At 34.9% G+C, this 15,848-nt stretch overlaps 1 protein-coding gene across 1 annotated transcript; it reads right to left on the reverse strand.

Annotated features, from left to right (window-relative positions):
• Positions 1 to 1,805: 1,805 nt before the first annotated feature.
• Positions 1,806 to 15,273, reverse strand: LOC123535009 (uncharacterized). Its single transcript, XM_045317518.2, has 16 exons — positions 15,225 to 15,273; positions 14,677 to 14,742; positions 12,695 to 12,853; positions 12,295 to 12,375; positions 10,229 to 10,363; positions 8,850 to 9,647; positions 8,364 to 8,498; positions 7,775 to 7,903; positions 7,426 to 7,500; positions 6,806 to 6,955; positions 6,218 to 6,367; positions 5,461 to 5,523; positions 3,933 to 4,034; positions 3,411 to 3,497; positions 3,085 to 3,232; positions 1,806 to 2,761 (listed from the first exon to the last, which is right to left on the reverse strand). The coding sequence occupies exons 1-16, from the start codon at positions 15,256 to 15,258 to the stop codon at positions 2,560 to 2,562; spliced, it is 2,514 nt and encodes an 837-aa protein (XP_045173453.2). The 5' UTR covers positions 15,259 to 15,273; the 3' UTR covers positions 1,806 to 2,559.
• Between the last annotated feature and the right edge of the window lie 575 nt (positions 15,274 to 15,848).

Raw genomic sequence — 15,848 nt, forward strand, 5'->3', positions numbered from 1 at the left:
ATATGATACATTCAGCGAAATTTCATTCTTAACTGAAATTAAAAGTCAAACAAAATATCATGAATGTCTTGGGCGACAGTCAGCTATGTAAATCTAATTCAAAACATTCTAAATAGATAAATGTCACTCCCCAGTCATCTCATTTACCGTTGCATTTATTAATTTTCCTTTATTTGTATTTAGACTTTTTGCGTGCTTGCATTACATTGCGTTTTTGACTGAAGATATACAGATAAAAGCAAAACATTACAAGAGAGAAAATATTGACAGAATGATACGGCGATCGATTTCTCATTAACAATTTATACAGCTAATGAAAGTGGTTTTCTAAATATTCATTGTAAGACAGAAACGTTGGAATTAAACGAAGCATGTGCTTTTAGATAGTATTATCGCATGAACATGATTTATTGTGTGTTTGTTTTTATTTTGCATCAATGATGTTGAAATAGCCGTGATGCACTATTTTATGGAAGTCTTTTTTCGGTATGCATGTTAGCTAGCAGTAAAGTTTATATGGCAGAAAATACGTTTATTTAAGGTATCTAAATAGGAAACGGTCTGTAGTCTTGGGTGGTGACCATTCCAATGAGGTACCTGTAACACCTGGTATTTCACAAGGTTCTGGTCTTGGATCTTTATACTTTCGTATTTATGTAAATGATCTTCCATCCTCTATCTAGTCACAAGTCTGACTATTTGCAGATGGTACGGTAGTCTACCTTGCTATAAACTCTTATGATGACATCATGGCCAAGTAACTTACTAACTCATTTGTGCGTCTTACTTACTCATTCGTGAGTCTTGCGTCTTACTAACTCATTCGTGCGTCTTACTAACTCAATTGGGCGTCTTAATTACTCATTCGTGAGTCTTGCGTCTTACTAACTCATTCGTGCGTCTTACTAACTCAATTGGGCGTCTTAATTACTCATTCGTGAGTCTTGCGTCTTACTAACTCGTACGTACGAGTCGCTAACACATACGTATACTAGTACTGAAGACAAACCCGAACAGAAAGTGTCGGAGGCTTTTTACCTGTAACTTTTTTATTTCTGCAAATTGTAATCAATGGTCGGTATCAAAATAATGCTTAACCTTTGCTGAAAACTTTACATAATTCAGATTTATATTTAGTAAGCAAACTCACACGAAGTGAGGCCCTGAAAGGGGTATGTAAAATGGAGACTGTATGAACGTTGACTGATGATAAATTCGAACACTTTGTCATTTACAAAATTTTCTTGGTAATATTATATTGAAACATTCCCCAAAAAGCTGCAACGGTCATTCCTGATCAAGTAATGAAAAGTTACCAAATGTCAGGGCTTCATGTTTCGACAGTGAGCATGCGCAAAAAACACCCTCTTCCCCAGTAATTTTGGATAAATATTTTTTATACAAATAAATGTAAGTCATTTATTTTTACAGAATATTTACCAATTTTGTTTTTGTTTACACCAGTTGGTGTTTTAAGTGGAAACTGTTAGATGGTGTGTTCAATTTTATAAATAACCGATTGCAATCGAATATTTCCAAGGTGGTCGACTTTATCATCTGTCCGGGTTTATCATCAGTACCAGTAACTTACTAACTCATAGGTAGAACTTATTAACTCCTACTCATGAAATAACTCCTACATAGGGCAATCCGGCATAGTACTGTGTACGAGTTAGTAAGTCAAAAGTAGGACTTATTACAAATCTCCCTGCTGGCCCAGGACGCTTCTGTTTTGATACATCATATTTTACTAGACTGACCATGAAGGTGTCCAATATGTGACAACAATAAAAGACAGAGTGAAATATTTCTTTCATTCATATTTATTAAGTCTATGACTCAAATAAACAACGGAATAAAACATGGAATTCATTGGCGAATGCAAAGCATAGAATTCAAGTCAAAGACATATAATTGTGACAAAACAGGCCAGACTTTGCCATATATTTTCTGTATAACTTATCAAACTTTGACATCATTAATTTGTGTTGCAAGATGTTTCTAAGACTTTTTATTTTGTGTTTTTTTTTTATCGAAAGAAAAGTGGTCCAGTATCTCGCTGTTCGATTTTCATATACAAGAAAGTATATTTTTCATGGCCGTTTGCAAATTGAGACAGATGTTTCCCTTGCATAGGGTCTACAAGCAATAAAATGTTCATATACAGTCAGACCTGCGCTTGAGAACTATTTTAATTTCTAATATAAACATTTTAGTGTATTTAAACGTGTGTATAAAATGTCGTTTCGAATGTTTGTGTTGCCGATGCGAATAGTTGTCTATATACACCGGTTTGACTGTATAACTGCTTGTAGATGGTTGTTTCATTAAGGTCCTTTCAAACAGACTGACCAGCAGTCATGCATGTGTTGTCATGGCAACGAAAGGAAAGATAATAAATCGAAAGACATTTGAATAACAAATTGAACGCTATCAAGCACAAAATAAGCAATGACAGTTACGAATATTCACAATCGGTATCAAATTATTGTTGTTTTCATTTTTCATTCACAAAACATTTCTTGTCGCGATTAGCAATAAGTGAGAGTATATGTTTATTTATAGAACTCTTTGTTTGAGGAGAGCCTTAAGGAGCGGGCTCTGCCTGGGTTCTCTGGCTGGTCTGTGTGGCCTGGCTGGGCGGGCTTGATCTGGTTCAATCTCTTGTTCGTGTTGCATCATATCCATCTCGTGTTCCATAGCAGCCAGACGGTCCTGGAGGAACATGTTTCTCACGGTCAATACACGTGTCTTCAGTCGTCTGCAATAAAACAAAACCCCGCGAAATTAAAAAAAGATGAGTCCGTATAATACACTCAAAAAAGTTAATGTCCAAATACAATAACACTATGAAATTATAATGAATTTATAATTAAGTGTATGATTTTACACCGACTCCGTTATCTTATGATATATAAATTGCATGTGCTATGTTAATATGGCTCGCTTCATATAGTATGTTATTTAGAAATAGCAACACTGAGATTTTGATTTTTATCACACAAGTGTCGTCTGGTGTGAAAAATAAACAGCAACAATATTCACCATCTCAGGTAAAATTTATTTGAGCAAAGGGGTACTTACGCAGTCATGAGGTCCTCGATCATTTCCTGGAGAACTTCTTCCGGCATCTCACCGGTCATGAGTCCGTGCCTCACTGCCATGATGTGGTGGAACATCTCCTCTTCGGTCAACTCCTCCAAGGCAGGGTGCTCCATAGCTGGCTCAGCTCCTGCAAACATCGGTACATTGTTAAACAAATTGAGCCCATGTGAAACAATTTTAATAACACCAGAGATTGATAAATGAATCAGGTACGATAAAAATTATGTTGACGTCATTAGACAAGTGTCGTCTGCAGCAAGAAAGGTTTACGTACAAAATGCATAGCAATGATATTAAGCACATACCATGGAGATATCTGGGCATCATCATGGGCATTGGGATCATTCTTGGTCCGGCTTGTTCCACGTTCAGTTCAATGTCAAGGTTGATTGCTGTAATTGAAAGTGTATGAGATGCAATCGTTTGCAAATGAAATGAGAACGCAGCTAAGGTGAAATAAATAAATTGTAGAAATTTGGATACAAGTGCATATCCAATAATCCGTATTAAACGCAACTGCTGATATATCGATAATCTTGTAGTTTTGATCGTTATCTTCCGTAAAATTACGAACATCTCCGAAATTAAGCGGGGACCATCTAAGAAGTTCTGCAAAGAAGTCCTCTAGACAGAGATAGGCCTAGTGTTTGCAAAAAAAATAATAATTTTGTTAGTTAATGCTATTGAGTTCGCTGTAAACTAAGAATAGGAGATTTCGTAATTATTTCATGGAGATGCGTGGCCGTACTTACTTTATACAATATTCTAGATTTTACCGAAATCAAAAAAGTGTTAATGATTTTTTAAACATAAAAAATAATACTCACGGATCTGTTGTGGTGGCATCATTGGTGGCATCATAGGTGTCATTTGTGGTACTGGATGTGGTCTTGGTCGTGGGAAGAAGAAGTTCATGACCATTGGGGCCACTGTTGGGGTAGAGTGACAAAGTCGTGTGGATTATATGATTTTAGTGGATGATGATGATGATGACGACGACGATGATGATGATGATGAAGATGATAGCGACAAAAAATAATGTGATGGTGATAAAACTACTGAGTGCACAGCTGTAGATAAAGTGTGCAACTTTCACAAGTGTGTGGGCGGTTGGAAAGAAGCTGGTGGGGGCAGAGCTTACGCCATTGTTGTTTTTGATAATTACTCAATGGGAGAAATTAAACGGCAATATTTCATTGAACTTAGTTAATAAACTACTTAGACCGCTCTTCGTTGAGGCACCGACTTCAGCATGCGGTGTGGAATATGCGTAAGTGTGTATAAGTTTGATTCCGTGAGAAAATTTTAACTATGAATAGGAATATGTTAACATTTTTGACATATATCTGTCGTAGTTTCGTGGTCAATTTCATTGCGCAATACACTTAATGTTTCTTTGAAGCCAAACATTTTTAAGTGCATTTTTTTTAAATATATGATCAGTCTTAAAAACAAGGAATAACAATATGTCTGGGAAAACTTTTTGATAAGAAATGCCACATCAGTACAGGTCTTGATAAAACTTGTATTCATATATCTTAATTTAAATCATATGCAAAAGCGTCATAACAAGTCCTGGTGTCGCGTTTATTCCGACAGGTGTCCAGTTTTGACAGGCTACATACTATTAGATATGTCAGTCTTAAAATGAGAGCGACACAGCACTTATATTTAAGGTCTACAATTTGGGCGATGACCAGTTGCTATGGAAACTGGGGACAGTGATGGAAGATTTGATAGGAGAATGTTAAATGAAATGAAATGCACAAAAGCAATTAAATATGAAAGCTCAATATATGCATGATGAATATGAAACAATGATATAATGAAAAATAAAGAGAACTTTGATGAAAATAAATTTACCTGTATGCATACACAAACTTTCAAATTTAAGTGCAGTTGTACTTTTCAGACATTTAATCTTTTAGAGAAAAATATTACTAGAAAATTATTCTAAAGTTATTTTATTAACACATATTTTGAAATGTTTGTATATACATACAGATGAATTACAAAATGCATAACAATAACACAAATAATAAATAATAAAACCTATGTAACACATTTAAATTATAAATAGCGCTTTTTTGTAGATTTAGTACCAGCACTGAGAGGGCAGTTGTTTGCACGTGCTTATATAACATAACCTATATACAGTCTCTGTATGTGTTTTCAGTTTTAAGTGTATTTGTAATAATCCATTTTCAAACACATTTTCTACCCAAGAAATAAATATAATTAATATACTAAAATGGTATTTTCTACTTAAAAGTACACTGGTAATTCAATATTTGGCATCAGTTAAATTTATTATGTCTCTTCTCTATAACTCCGTGTGTTTTGTGTTGAATTTACCTGATTTCATCATCTGCTTCATTACTTTGTGCATAACAAATTTCTTCATTGCTCCGAAGTCATCTGAAAAATTGAATGAAAACTGTCACACAATTCAATCAAAACCATTTTGGCATGGGAGACAAAAACAAATGTTTTATGTACATCAGTGTCCGTTACCGCTCTAAAACTCGTCTTGCTTGTAGAGTCCGTTACAAGTATAGGCAGTTATTCCATTTTTCACATTGTAGTAAGGTGCTTTTACCAATAGTCTACGTTAAGAGTTGCCGAAAATGATGTGAAACATGGGAACTTTTAGCCATTAAACGAGAATGTGTTTTAACATCAAATATCAAAAAGATACTCTTTAATGCTCATAGCAATAGTACCAGATGTTATAAAACACCAGCCTGACTGAACTGTACGATCCTCCAATAAGTTGTGTCTTAGGAGATGATTCAACATATATTTCGTCATCATGATACTAAAGAAATATTGTCATAATAAAATTATGAAATGAGCCGTGCCATTAAAAAAAACCACCATAGTGGGTTTGCGACCAGCATGGATCCAGACCAGCCTGCGCATCCGCGCAGTCTGGTCAGGATCCATGCTGTTCGCTAACAGTTTCTCCAATTCCAATAGGCTTTAAAAGCGAACATCATGGATCCTGACCAGACTGCGCGGATGCGCAGGCTGGTCTGGATCCATGCTGGTCGCAAACCCACTATGTTGGTTTTCCCATGGCACGGCTCAAATAACCTGAAAGTTTACTTACTGACTGGGATGCCCATATTCTGGAGTTTCTCCATGGCGGCCTTGTGGATTGATCCAGTCTTGAAGGCATCGGCCTTGATACCGACCATGTCGTTGAGCTGTTTGGTGAGAACCTTGTCCATCTCTTGCATGAGTTGTTCTGGTGTGCTGTCTGTACAAATATAAAAACAGTCTGCAGATTAGCAATATGTCATGATAACTAAGTCTTTCATAATGCTGGGCACACTCGATCGAATTCTAAATATAAAATTGCATTTTGTACCTTCTTCTCAGATAATAGTTTTGTGATTTCTCTGACGTTTTTTTAAAGAAGCTTTTCTTACATGACACGAGGTTTAACCCTTATCCTGCTAGATTTCTATAATGAACTTGTCCATCTTTCAATTTGGACAGTACCATTTACTGTTGAAAAGGGTGCATTCCAAAAAGATACTGACTGAATGGCGAACGGATGTGCAGGCTGATCATGACCTACACTGGTCGTAAAGGCAGAATCAATGGTGTCCAACAATGTAAAGTTTAAGCATGCCGTTAAAAACGTTATCAAGGCGACAGAGGAAGCCCGTAGAAAACAAAATGAAATATTTACCCTTTGATACTGAAGCTCCGAGTTTGTTGGCCTCCTCTGTGAGTTGCTCAATGATCCTGTCCTTGACAACAGTGGGGTCTTCATTTTCATTAATACCGAGCATACGGAAGGCCTTCTTCATCATTACCTGAGACAATACTTCTGGGTCCTCTGTTGTAAAATATGTTGTGTTATATAATGTTATTTAACAACGACGTTACCTTTGGACAGTAACATTATACATGTATGACATGTTGCTAAAGTGGACCTACTAGAATAAGTCTGAAAATTCCTCCTTTTGGTAACACGAAATTCGTCAATTATTTGAAGCCACGCTTCATTTTGATGTTGTTACATTTTAGAATAATGTTTTCTAGATATTTTCTATACCCTTATATCAGGGACTTTTAAAAACACTTTTAAAAGTCCCTGATAAAAACACTTTTAAAGGCTAAAAGAAAGATCCGAAAGAACGCTTCACACACATGTTAGCCAGTTTTCAAGAAATAAATAAACGTGAATGAAATATCATTAAAATCCTGCAGAAGAAAAAAAAACAAGCAATATGTACCCGACAGTGTTAATCGGTAATATGAAAAAAGACGAGACTGGCGTTCCATAAGATATGGTGATTTACTTACTGAGTTCTTCAATGTCCTTGATACCAATAAGTCCTGCCTGGTCCATAAGCCATTCCTTAATCTTAGTCTTGTCCTCTGGAAACAAAATCGGAAAATTTAGATGTTGTACTATAATGTAGGTATCTTATTGCTGCTTATTTTCTGCTATTTTCTCAACTTTACAAAGTTCTGTTGCTTTTTTTATTTTTTCGTTTAGAAATTATTGAGCTATGTAACTGTGGAATTTACGTTTAAATGTGATTCCTTTCGTAAAACCGAGTGTATTTTTCTTTCAGCTAGATAATGGCATTTTGGTATACTTTGTAAAGATGATGCTATATTGAAGATAAAATTAAGCCGGAAGTGTTACCTGGGAATCCCATAGCCTCGAGCTGTCCGTGAACCATGTTTAAGATGGCGGTGATGTCAACACCTGGTGGCAGTGGGATGCTCTTCATTTTTTCGTGCACAAAGTTCAAGAACTCCATTGGATCGTCAACTGAAAATGCATTAGGAAACTGTAACTTGCGAATAATGAAAACAAATCTCAAAAGTTTTATTTGGTAAACTTTTTCATTTCTTTGGTGAGCATATAACTTAAAAATTATCTGTTTGTTTTCATCTCGAGTTGTCCCTAATTCTTCCTAAATTTATATTGAATATCGCACCGCCTTGTCTTCCTTGATCGCTTTACACAAATGGAGTAAAAATAGTTGTCATGGTAACGTTTATAATCATAACACAGAAAAGTGAAGAATTTTTCTTGTCTGCAAGATCAGAATGTCAGTTCATAGCCAGTTAAATAACAAGTTAAATGGCAGCTGATTACGGATATATCTAATGAAATAAAAACGAAATGAGAGAGATGCAACATGAACATATTATGCAGAAATCTCTTCCTTTTTCAAATATGTTTTTAAAAAATTATTGTTTTTAATCTTACAAGAGAAAGTAATTACCTGGCATGCCCTTCTTCTCAAGGTACTCCCAGGCGAGATCTTTCATATTGATAAGGCTATCAAGGTTGAGGGAACTGAAATCAAAGTTCTTTACCATATCTTTCATTGCTCCGAAGTCGAAGTTCTTCATCATTCCTGCAATTATTGTTGACCAAATTATGAATTATGAAAACACATGTTGATAAAAACGTCCACGACCAGGGTCTTATGGGTAAATTATTTATTTTATGCATGTATAAAGATTAAAAATATCTTTTAAAGCCTTTACTTGGACTCTTTATATATATTTGTTTTTATTTTGCAACAGGGAATATTTAGGGTTGTATTATCTCATTTATGACTTTCATTCAGGGATGGCAACGAATAACATTTTTGGTATTCGAATATTCGGTCAACCATCCGAACGAATATTCGAATACTCGGTCATCAACTTATCAATTAAACAGCTCAAAAAGTTTAAAAATTTTATGTTATCCTTATTTTTACCTGTAATTGCGCCAATGTCAATTTTGCTCATGATAGATCCAATGTCCATGTTCTTCATGAGTCCAGAAATAGCTCCCAAATCCATGTTCTTCATGAGTCCCGAGATTGCTCCCATATCCATGTTCTTCATGAGTCCAGAAATAGCGCCAAGATCCATGTTCTTCATTATGTCACTCATGGCTCCCATATCCATGTTCTTCATCATGTCAGCCATTGCTCCCATGTCCATGTTCTTCATTATGTCACCCATGGCTCCCATATCCATGTTCTTCATGATGCCGTTAATGTCGACATTTTTCATGATGTCTGTCATGGCACCAAGATCAATGTTTTTCATCATACCTCCAATGTCGACGTTCTTTACGATATCTCCCATGGCACCCAAATCCATGTTCTTCATCATACCAGCAACGTCGACATTCTTTACGATATCTCCCATGGCTCCAAGGTCCATGTTCTTCATTATACCTCCAATATCGACGTTCTTAACCATATCACCCATAGCGCCAAGATCCATGTTCTTCATTATACCGCCAATGTCGACATTCTTCACCATATCGGTCATAGCTCCAAGATCCATATTTTGCATCATGGATCCAATATCCATGTTCTTCATCATGTCACCCATGGCTCCCATATCCATGTTCTTCATAATGCTATTAATGTCGACATTTTTCATAATGTCGCCCATGGCGCCAAGATCCATATTTTTCATGATACTGCCAATATCGACATTCTTCATGATGTCGCCCATGGCGCCAAGGTCCATGTTCTTCATCATACCTTCAATGTCCATTCCTGTAAAAATGTCATACAAAAGGATACTATGATACGAATATTAGCAAATGACTTTGTATGTTTGATTATTACGAAACTAAGCATTTAATATTGTTAAAATTCTTTAAACTGCCTATAGCATGTGGTTTAGATAATGAAGGTTTTACTGTATCAGCTAGGCATCTATTTCGAAACTAACCCTTACCCTGCTATATTTCTTTAATGAACTCGTCCGTCTTTCAGTTTGGACAGAACCATTAACTGTTAAAAGGGCTGCATACCAAAAAGTTACTGACTGAATGGCGAACAGTGCAGGTCATGATCAGACTGCACGGATGTGCAGGTTGATCATGATCTGCACTGGTCGCAAAGGCAGAATCAATCGTGTCCAGGATGATAAGGGATAAGTTGGTTCTCCATATTTTTTTTGGACGAGGTGAGGAGATAAGAGGTTGTACATTTTCTGACTCATGATTGCAAGATTACAAATTTCCCTATCGTTTTTCCTCTGTGATAATATTTGGAAGAGACACATTTTTGCACGGTGGCCAAATATTACGCGGCGACAAACTGTCACGTGATCTGCATGTGTAGCAACATACCTTTCATCATGTTGCCCATGGCACCAAGGTCCATGTTCTTCAGCATACTGTTAATGTCAAGACCACCAGCTGGACCGGATGGAGTCTCGCTATTTCCTGATGGTACTTTGAATGTTCCATCGGAAGATCCAGCGGCTAAAAATAGAATCAAAAGGCGGCGTTCTTTGAGTTGGCTTCACATTGACATGTTGGTAATGGCGAGGGAATGGATTTAGAGGTAACAGAACTTTAGTGTGTTGAAGACAGTAACGTATTCATCGGCCAAGGTCAACAAAATCTCCAGTCAGAAATTTAGATTTGTTTATTTTGTTTAATACTTTTGATAGCTTTTGTTTAAATTATAAAATGTAAAGAGGTGTAAGCGTTCAGACAATTTGTTCCAGGTCTAAAACAGCAACAAGCATTGTAAAGTTCTGACCAAAAATGTTGACATATTCAACAGTATACGAATAGAGTCTTCTAAATTGTTTAAGTGTGTCCGAAACATCTTTTTTCTTTTTAAACTGAGACAAAATCAGAACTTATTAATTAATGTGAGATTTTTTTTCTACTTTGACATCGAAATGTAATAATAGAAAAATAGAAGCATTTGGCTGAGACCTGTTAAGAATGTTGGTATATTTGACGTAACTGAATCCGAAGTCCGTTAGTTAAATCATTCAAATTTCTAAATCTGCATTTTAAGATCAGCGTCTAAATTTCTCACAAGAGATTTTTTTGGAAAGTTAGGATTTTGACATTTTTATGCACCCATAGTGACAGTCGGCAATATTCGTGTGATTACGTATTCTCGTATGCAACTTCGGCAATCTCCGATTACTTTTTACAGCGACCGGAAAATGCCGAACTCGCATACGAGACGACACACGGAGAGTACGTAAACATACGGAAAATGCCGATTGTTATTACGTGTCCACTACATTAACAGTGAAATATTCTTGCTGGAGTCGGGGAATGTGGCAAGGCAGATAACTCGAACTTCTCTAGAGATTACCGACGCATATATGCGAAACTGTTGTAACGAAGCAAATACAAGAGTTTTGCACTGAGGTGACGATAATACCATGCTCTTTTAAGTAAATTTTCGTTTGAATGCGTTTCATATAAGCTGGTTTTCTCTATAAATAATTCATGTATAGTGAAACTGTGCCACTTCTTATTTTGGAACACGTAACAAAATATTTACATCTGAAGTTCAGAACTTTTTGTTGTTCCATCACGACGTGACTATTTCAATGTGATAAAAAATGAATGTATTACAAAACTTCACAAAAACTCAAAGGAAATAAGAGCAACTATAAAGGAAACGCATTTAAACGTAAATTGAATATTTCTAACACTAAGACAGTAATATTCTCGACGCTCCCTCCAACACCATTTGGCCATTGATGGACCTAAAAAGACACAAAATCCAATTAGTTCTTAAATATTTTATTGAATAAATAGTTGTATAAATAAAATCACAGGATAAAAACAAAATTAAAGCTCCAACTTCACGCCGCCGGAACCTGTTTTGCCCTTCTTAGCTGAAAGAAAAGAATTATATCAGTTGAACTCACAGGGATATTCACAGGGGCGCGTACGTGTAACTATATCATTGCTTATTATCTTCACGGCAAGGGTATTTATATGGAACAGTTTCCGGTATTTTTATTGAGAATATTTCCAAAACTGTCTCAAACTTTTAATCGGTAGACTGATGGTCAGAGTTAGTATTTTATGATAGAAACAATTTCACGTACACTTTTACCATGATAAAATAAAACAAAAACGGTCCGAAAGGCTACAATTTTCTGGATTTTAGAAAAAAAGTGAGAAAATGTTCTTCTTTTGCTATATTATAGAAATCTACGCTTAATTAACAACTGGAACAATTCTTTCCGAATTTAGTGCAGACATTGCCCATCTGACAAACTTGAATGAGTAAGCAGTAATACATTTACACTTAGCCAATGTTACAGAATGGTGGATACCCAGAGCGTTTACTTCGGGTTTAAAAATTGAACACTTTCGAATTCAACTTCTAAAACAAGTCTTAAATAATCTTATATATCTAGGATACTCACCATTTTTATCGAAGTATTCCTTGAGTTTTTCTGGTGGGTTGTTCAGGGCATCCTCCACGTCATCGAGCTGCATACCAAATGCTGTAAATAGTTTTTGAAACACAGTTATAAATATGTTGACTAAATAAATATCTAATTTCGCAAAAACACCTTTTTTTTATTAGATTGAGTTCAAGAATGCCCAAGTTAAAAAAAATGGTAATGTCTGGTCTATTGAAGACGAATAAAATGATATCATTTCTCTTGAAAAAATACAATTTATTGAGCAAATAAATCAATAAAGTGTGTTTAAGACTCTTCAGAAATTTTGTTACATGGTGTAGGGAGGTGGCACGGAGGAGATACAGGTAGAAATCCTGGTTAAAGCAGCATAACTTTACAAACACATTTTAAAACTCACATTGTGCCATTTCGTTGAGTCTGTCTTTCATTGATGGGGGCATGTTGTAAAAGGCGTCTTTAAGATCTTCAAGTTTCATGCCTGCGGGAATTTCTGGCATTTTTCCGCCAGCCATATTGTTCAGTTTGTTTAAGTCGGGCATGTTCGGAATGGAGGGACCTGAAACATAGAGAAATTAATTGAAATAATGAACGAAAAAATCTTAAATGATAATGATAATGATAATGTTGATGATGACATTAATGATGAGGAGGAGGATGTTGTTGCTATTGTTGTATTTTTTATATATTTTCCCAATGATTTGTGAAATATTTGCACATATATTTACATTGTTATTGTTAACTTAAGGTCATGCTGGAGATAATATGCATGCAGTTTTAAACTATATACACTTTGTATGTTACTTTTGTTACATAGAATTATTCTTAATATCACTATTATTATTATTATCATTTTTATCATTGCTTTTTTGTCATCCAAATTATTATCAGCATCACAACAACAACAATAACAACATCAACAACAACAACAACAACTGGAAACAACTATCATCAGCAACATTTCAATTGTATTTTGAACAGTTTTGAAAAAGTTTAAATGTTTCAATTAAGTACTGAGGTGATATCTTTACAACATTATTTTGTTGGCTTTTGCATTTTTTTTCTTTATTGCATTTGTATATTTAGGAGTGTTTCCGTCATATAGCTTACATGTTTTTTGTTCTGTTTTTGTTTCTCTATCGTATCGGGTGTGAATTGTATAAAAATGGTATATATTTGCCTAAAACTTATATCTATTTCTAATAAATATTCACTAAAATTTTTATTGTTAAAATTATTTTGTCCTACGGCGCAGATAAATTACAAATCTAAAATCAATTTAACTGGCAGACCGTGCGTTCACGTCAGTCAAATACAAGGAAACGCGACCAACTTCCGGTTATAACGTTCTACCCTCGGGGATCACTCATGTTTATTGACAATCTTAAAGTTTTACTAAATGTGAAACTGAGAAAATAGGCCAAAAATACACAGTCGAGGGAATGTTTCTTAAAATTAAGCCCGCGATGAAATTATAAAATATTGGGTGATTAAATACATAACAGATGTCCAGAGATTTATTCCAAAATAACAAACTAAACCTCCTTCAAAGTACTTAATGAAATTACTTTCACGTACGTATTTTTCTGGACAAACATGAAAGTTTTTAATACACAAAACGCATTGTACGGAACAGTATGAAATATTGAAGTAACTTGATGTCTTAGCCAGTCAAGCCATTTTTTTCCATACACTAATTAAGTGACTTACCGGCCAATAGTCAAAACTATTGACTTTTCAACGGCAAACCATTTAATAAGTGTTTTATTATACGACAAAGAAACTATTTTACCTATTTTACAGTTTATTTTCATTTATTTATTTTATATATCTTATTAGCACAGGTAATGTATGTTAAACATACCCGGTCATATAACAAACTATGGACCGGCCATTTATATAAGGAGTAATGACATTGTTATAATATTTGAATATTTGGAGATACGCAGATGACAAAATATATCATAGAATTGAGCAAACGTTTCCAATATTTTCATATTCATTAAAAAAATGGATATTTCTAAAAAAAAAAAAAAACGGTATTATCGTATCTTCACGATAAAAAAAAACATCAGATTTCCTGTTTGGCAAATTTGATTTTTTTTTTCTGTATTACTTGCATTTCACGTGTACCTTCTTTATAACAAAAATAATTTAATATTATTTCACGAAAACGTCTGTCCTGCGTTAAAATATTAAACCGGTTTTGTGCCCAATCTCAGACCTATAACATCCGGCTGGTTGTTTTAGAGTTAACAATCTTGCAAATAATCAGTGTTCATGTCTTATTCTGAAACGTGTACGAAAACGTTAGAACCAGGAGGACATCCTTTTTATACGCAACGACTTGTAAAATTATCAACAAAAAAGTAATAAACTTACCATCTCTATGGTCAGCTAGGGCCGCGGAGACAAGAGTCCCGAGTATTAATATGGCTACCTTCATATCTGAAAAGAAAGAAATAAATACACCTGTATCACACCGCAGTAAAAAATATTATAGTTACTGCAAAAAGCATAAAAACAACGTGTTCACCATACGATTATATGTTAATAACTGGCGCAGTTATTCAAGTACACCTTTGGAGAAAAAAATAAATAAAATAAACGCACGATATATACGAAGTGTAATTTTAAAACTGGCAGTGGTATTCCACAACGGGTAGACATATCCCCTATATTTCAATTATTATTCACGTTTAAAAGATGATATTTCCATTGTCCTTGGACAAAAGTTTGATTAGAATCCAAGAACTGGAAAAGTATATCCGTCTGCTTAATTACCAGCAAATCTTAAAAAAATCAATGTGTTTACCAAATTCGATGTTTTAAAAAATAAATATCCATTACTAACCGTTTAATCAATTAAATGATATGTATTTTACTGCGTTTTAGAATCCAACTTTACAAAAAGAACACTGGAAACCTACCTTTTGATATCCTTTTCGTGTATGTACCGAACATGTAGATGATCTCGCAACTTATATAGCCCGAGCCCGCGGCTTGTCTTATTTATCAAACTACTTCCGATACATGTCAAAATTTCATCAAAATTTTCAAGTTTAAAATAAAATATACGTGGCTTAATGTGTATCGATTACAACCAATGATGGGCAGTTGTCTGAACCAGGCAATTACGTAAGAATGTGAAGGACACATCAGTATTTCCTGGTCCTTAATGTTGCAATTGTTGTTTTTACTTGTCTTCGGGCATTAATGAAAAAAAATGATGAGATAGACATTAAACAACCGAGGAGACTGTGCGCTGAAACCTGGACACTTCAGTTAAACTTCTAAAATAGAAATTTCGATCAAAGGTTCTGAAAATGCTATCATTCGTTGGTCTATTTTTTATTCAAATCACCTAGGCTCGTGTCTTTATCCCATATATAGGGTTGTTTTTGGACAGAAAAAAGCTTTACAGAGACTGAATTCAACACGCCACTATGACCACTTTCTCATCTCGAGCAAGAACAAACATCTTTAGCCATTAAGAAGATAATAGGCGTCGCATGCCAATATGGTTTAAGTAACCAGAAATGAATAGTTATATG

Source organism: Mercenaria mercenaria, chromosome 12, assembly GCF_021730395.1.
Source record: "Mercenaria mercenaria strain notata chromosome 12, MADL_Memer_1, whole genome shotgun sequence".
NCBI classification, from domain to species: Eukaryota; Metazoa; Mollusca; class Bivalvia; order Venerida; family Veneridae; genus Mercenaria; species Mercenaria mercenaria.

Coding starts and splice junctions, on each gene's coding strand:
- LOC123535009 (XM_045317518.2), bottom strand. CDS start 15,258: ATGTTCGGTACATACACGAAAAGGATATCAAAAG. Junction 3,498..3,932: donor GATGCCACCACAACAGATCC/GTGAGTATTATT, acceptor TTTCAATTACAG/CAATCAACCTTGACATTGAA. Junction 3,233..3,410: donor GATGCCCAGATATCTCCATG/GTATGTGCTTAA, acceptor CGATGTTTGCAG/GAGCTGAGCCAGCTATGGAG.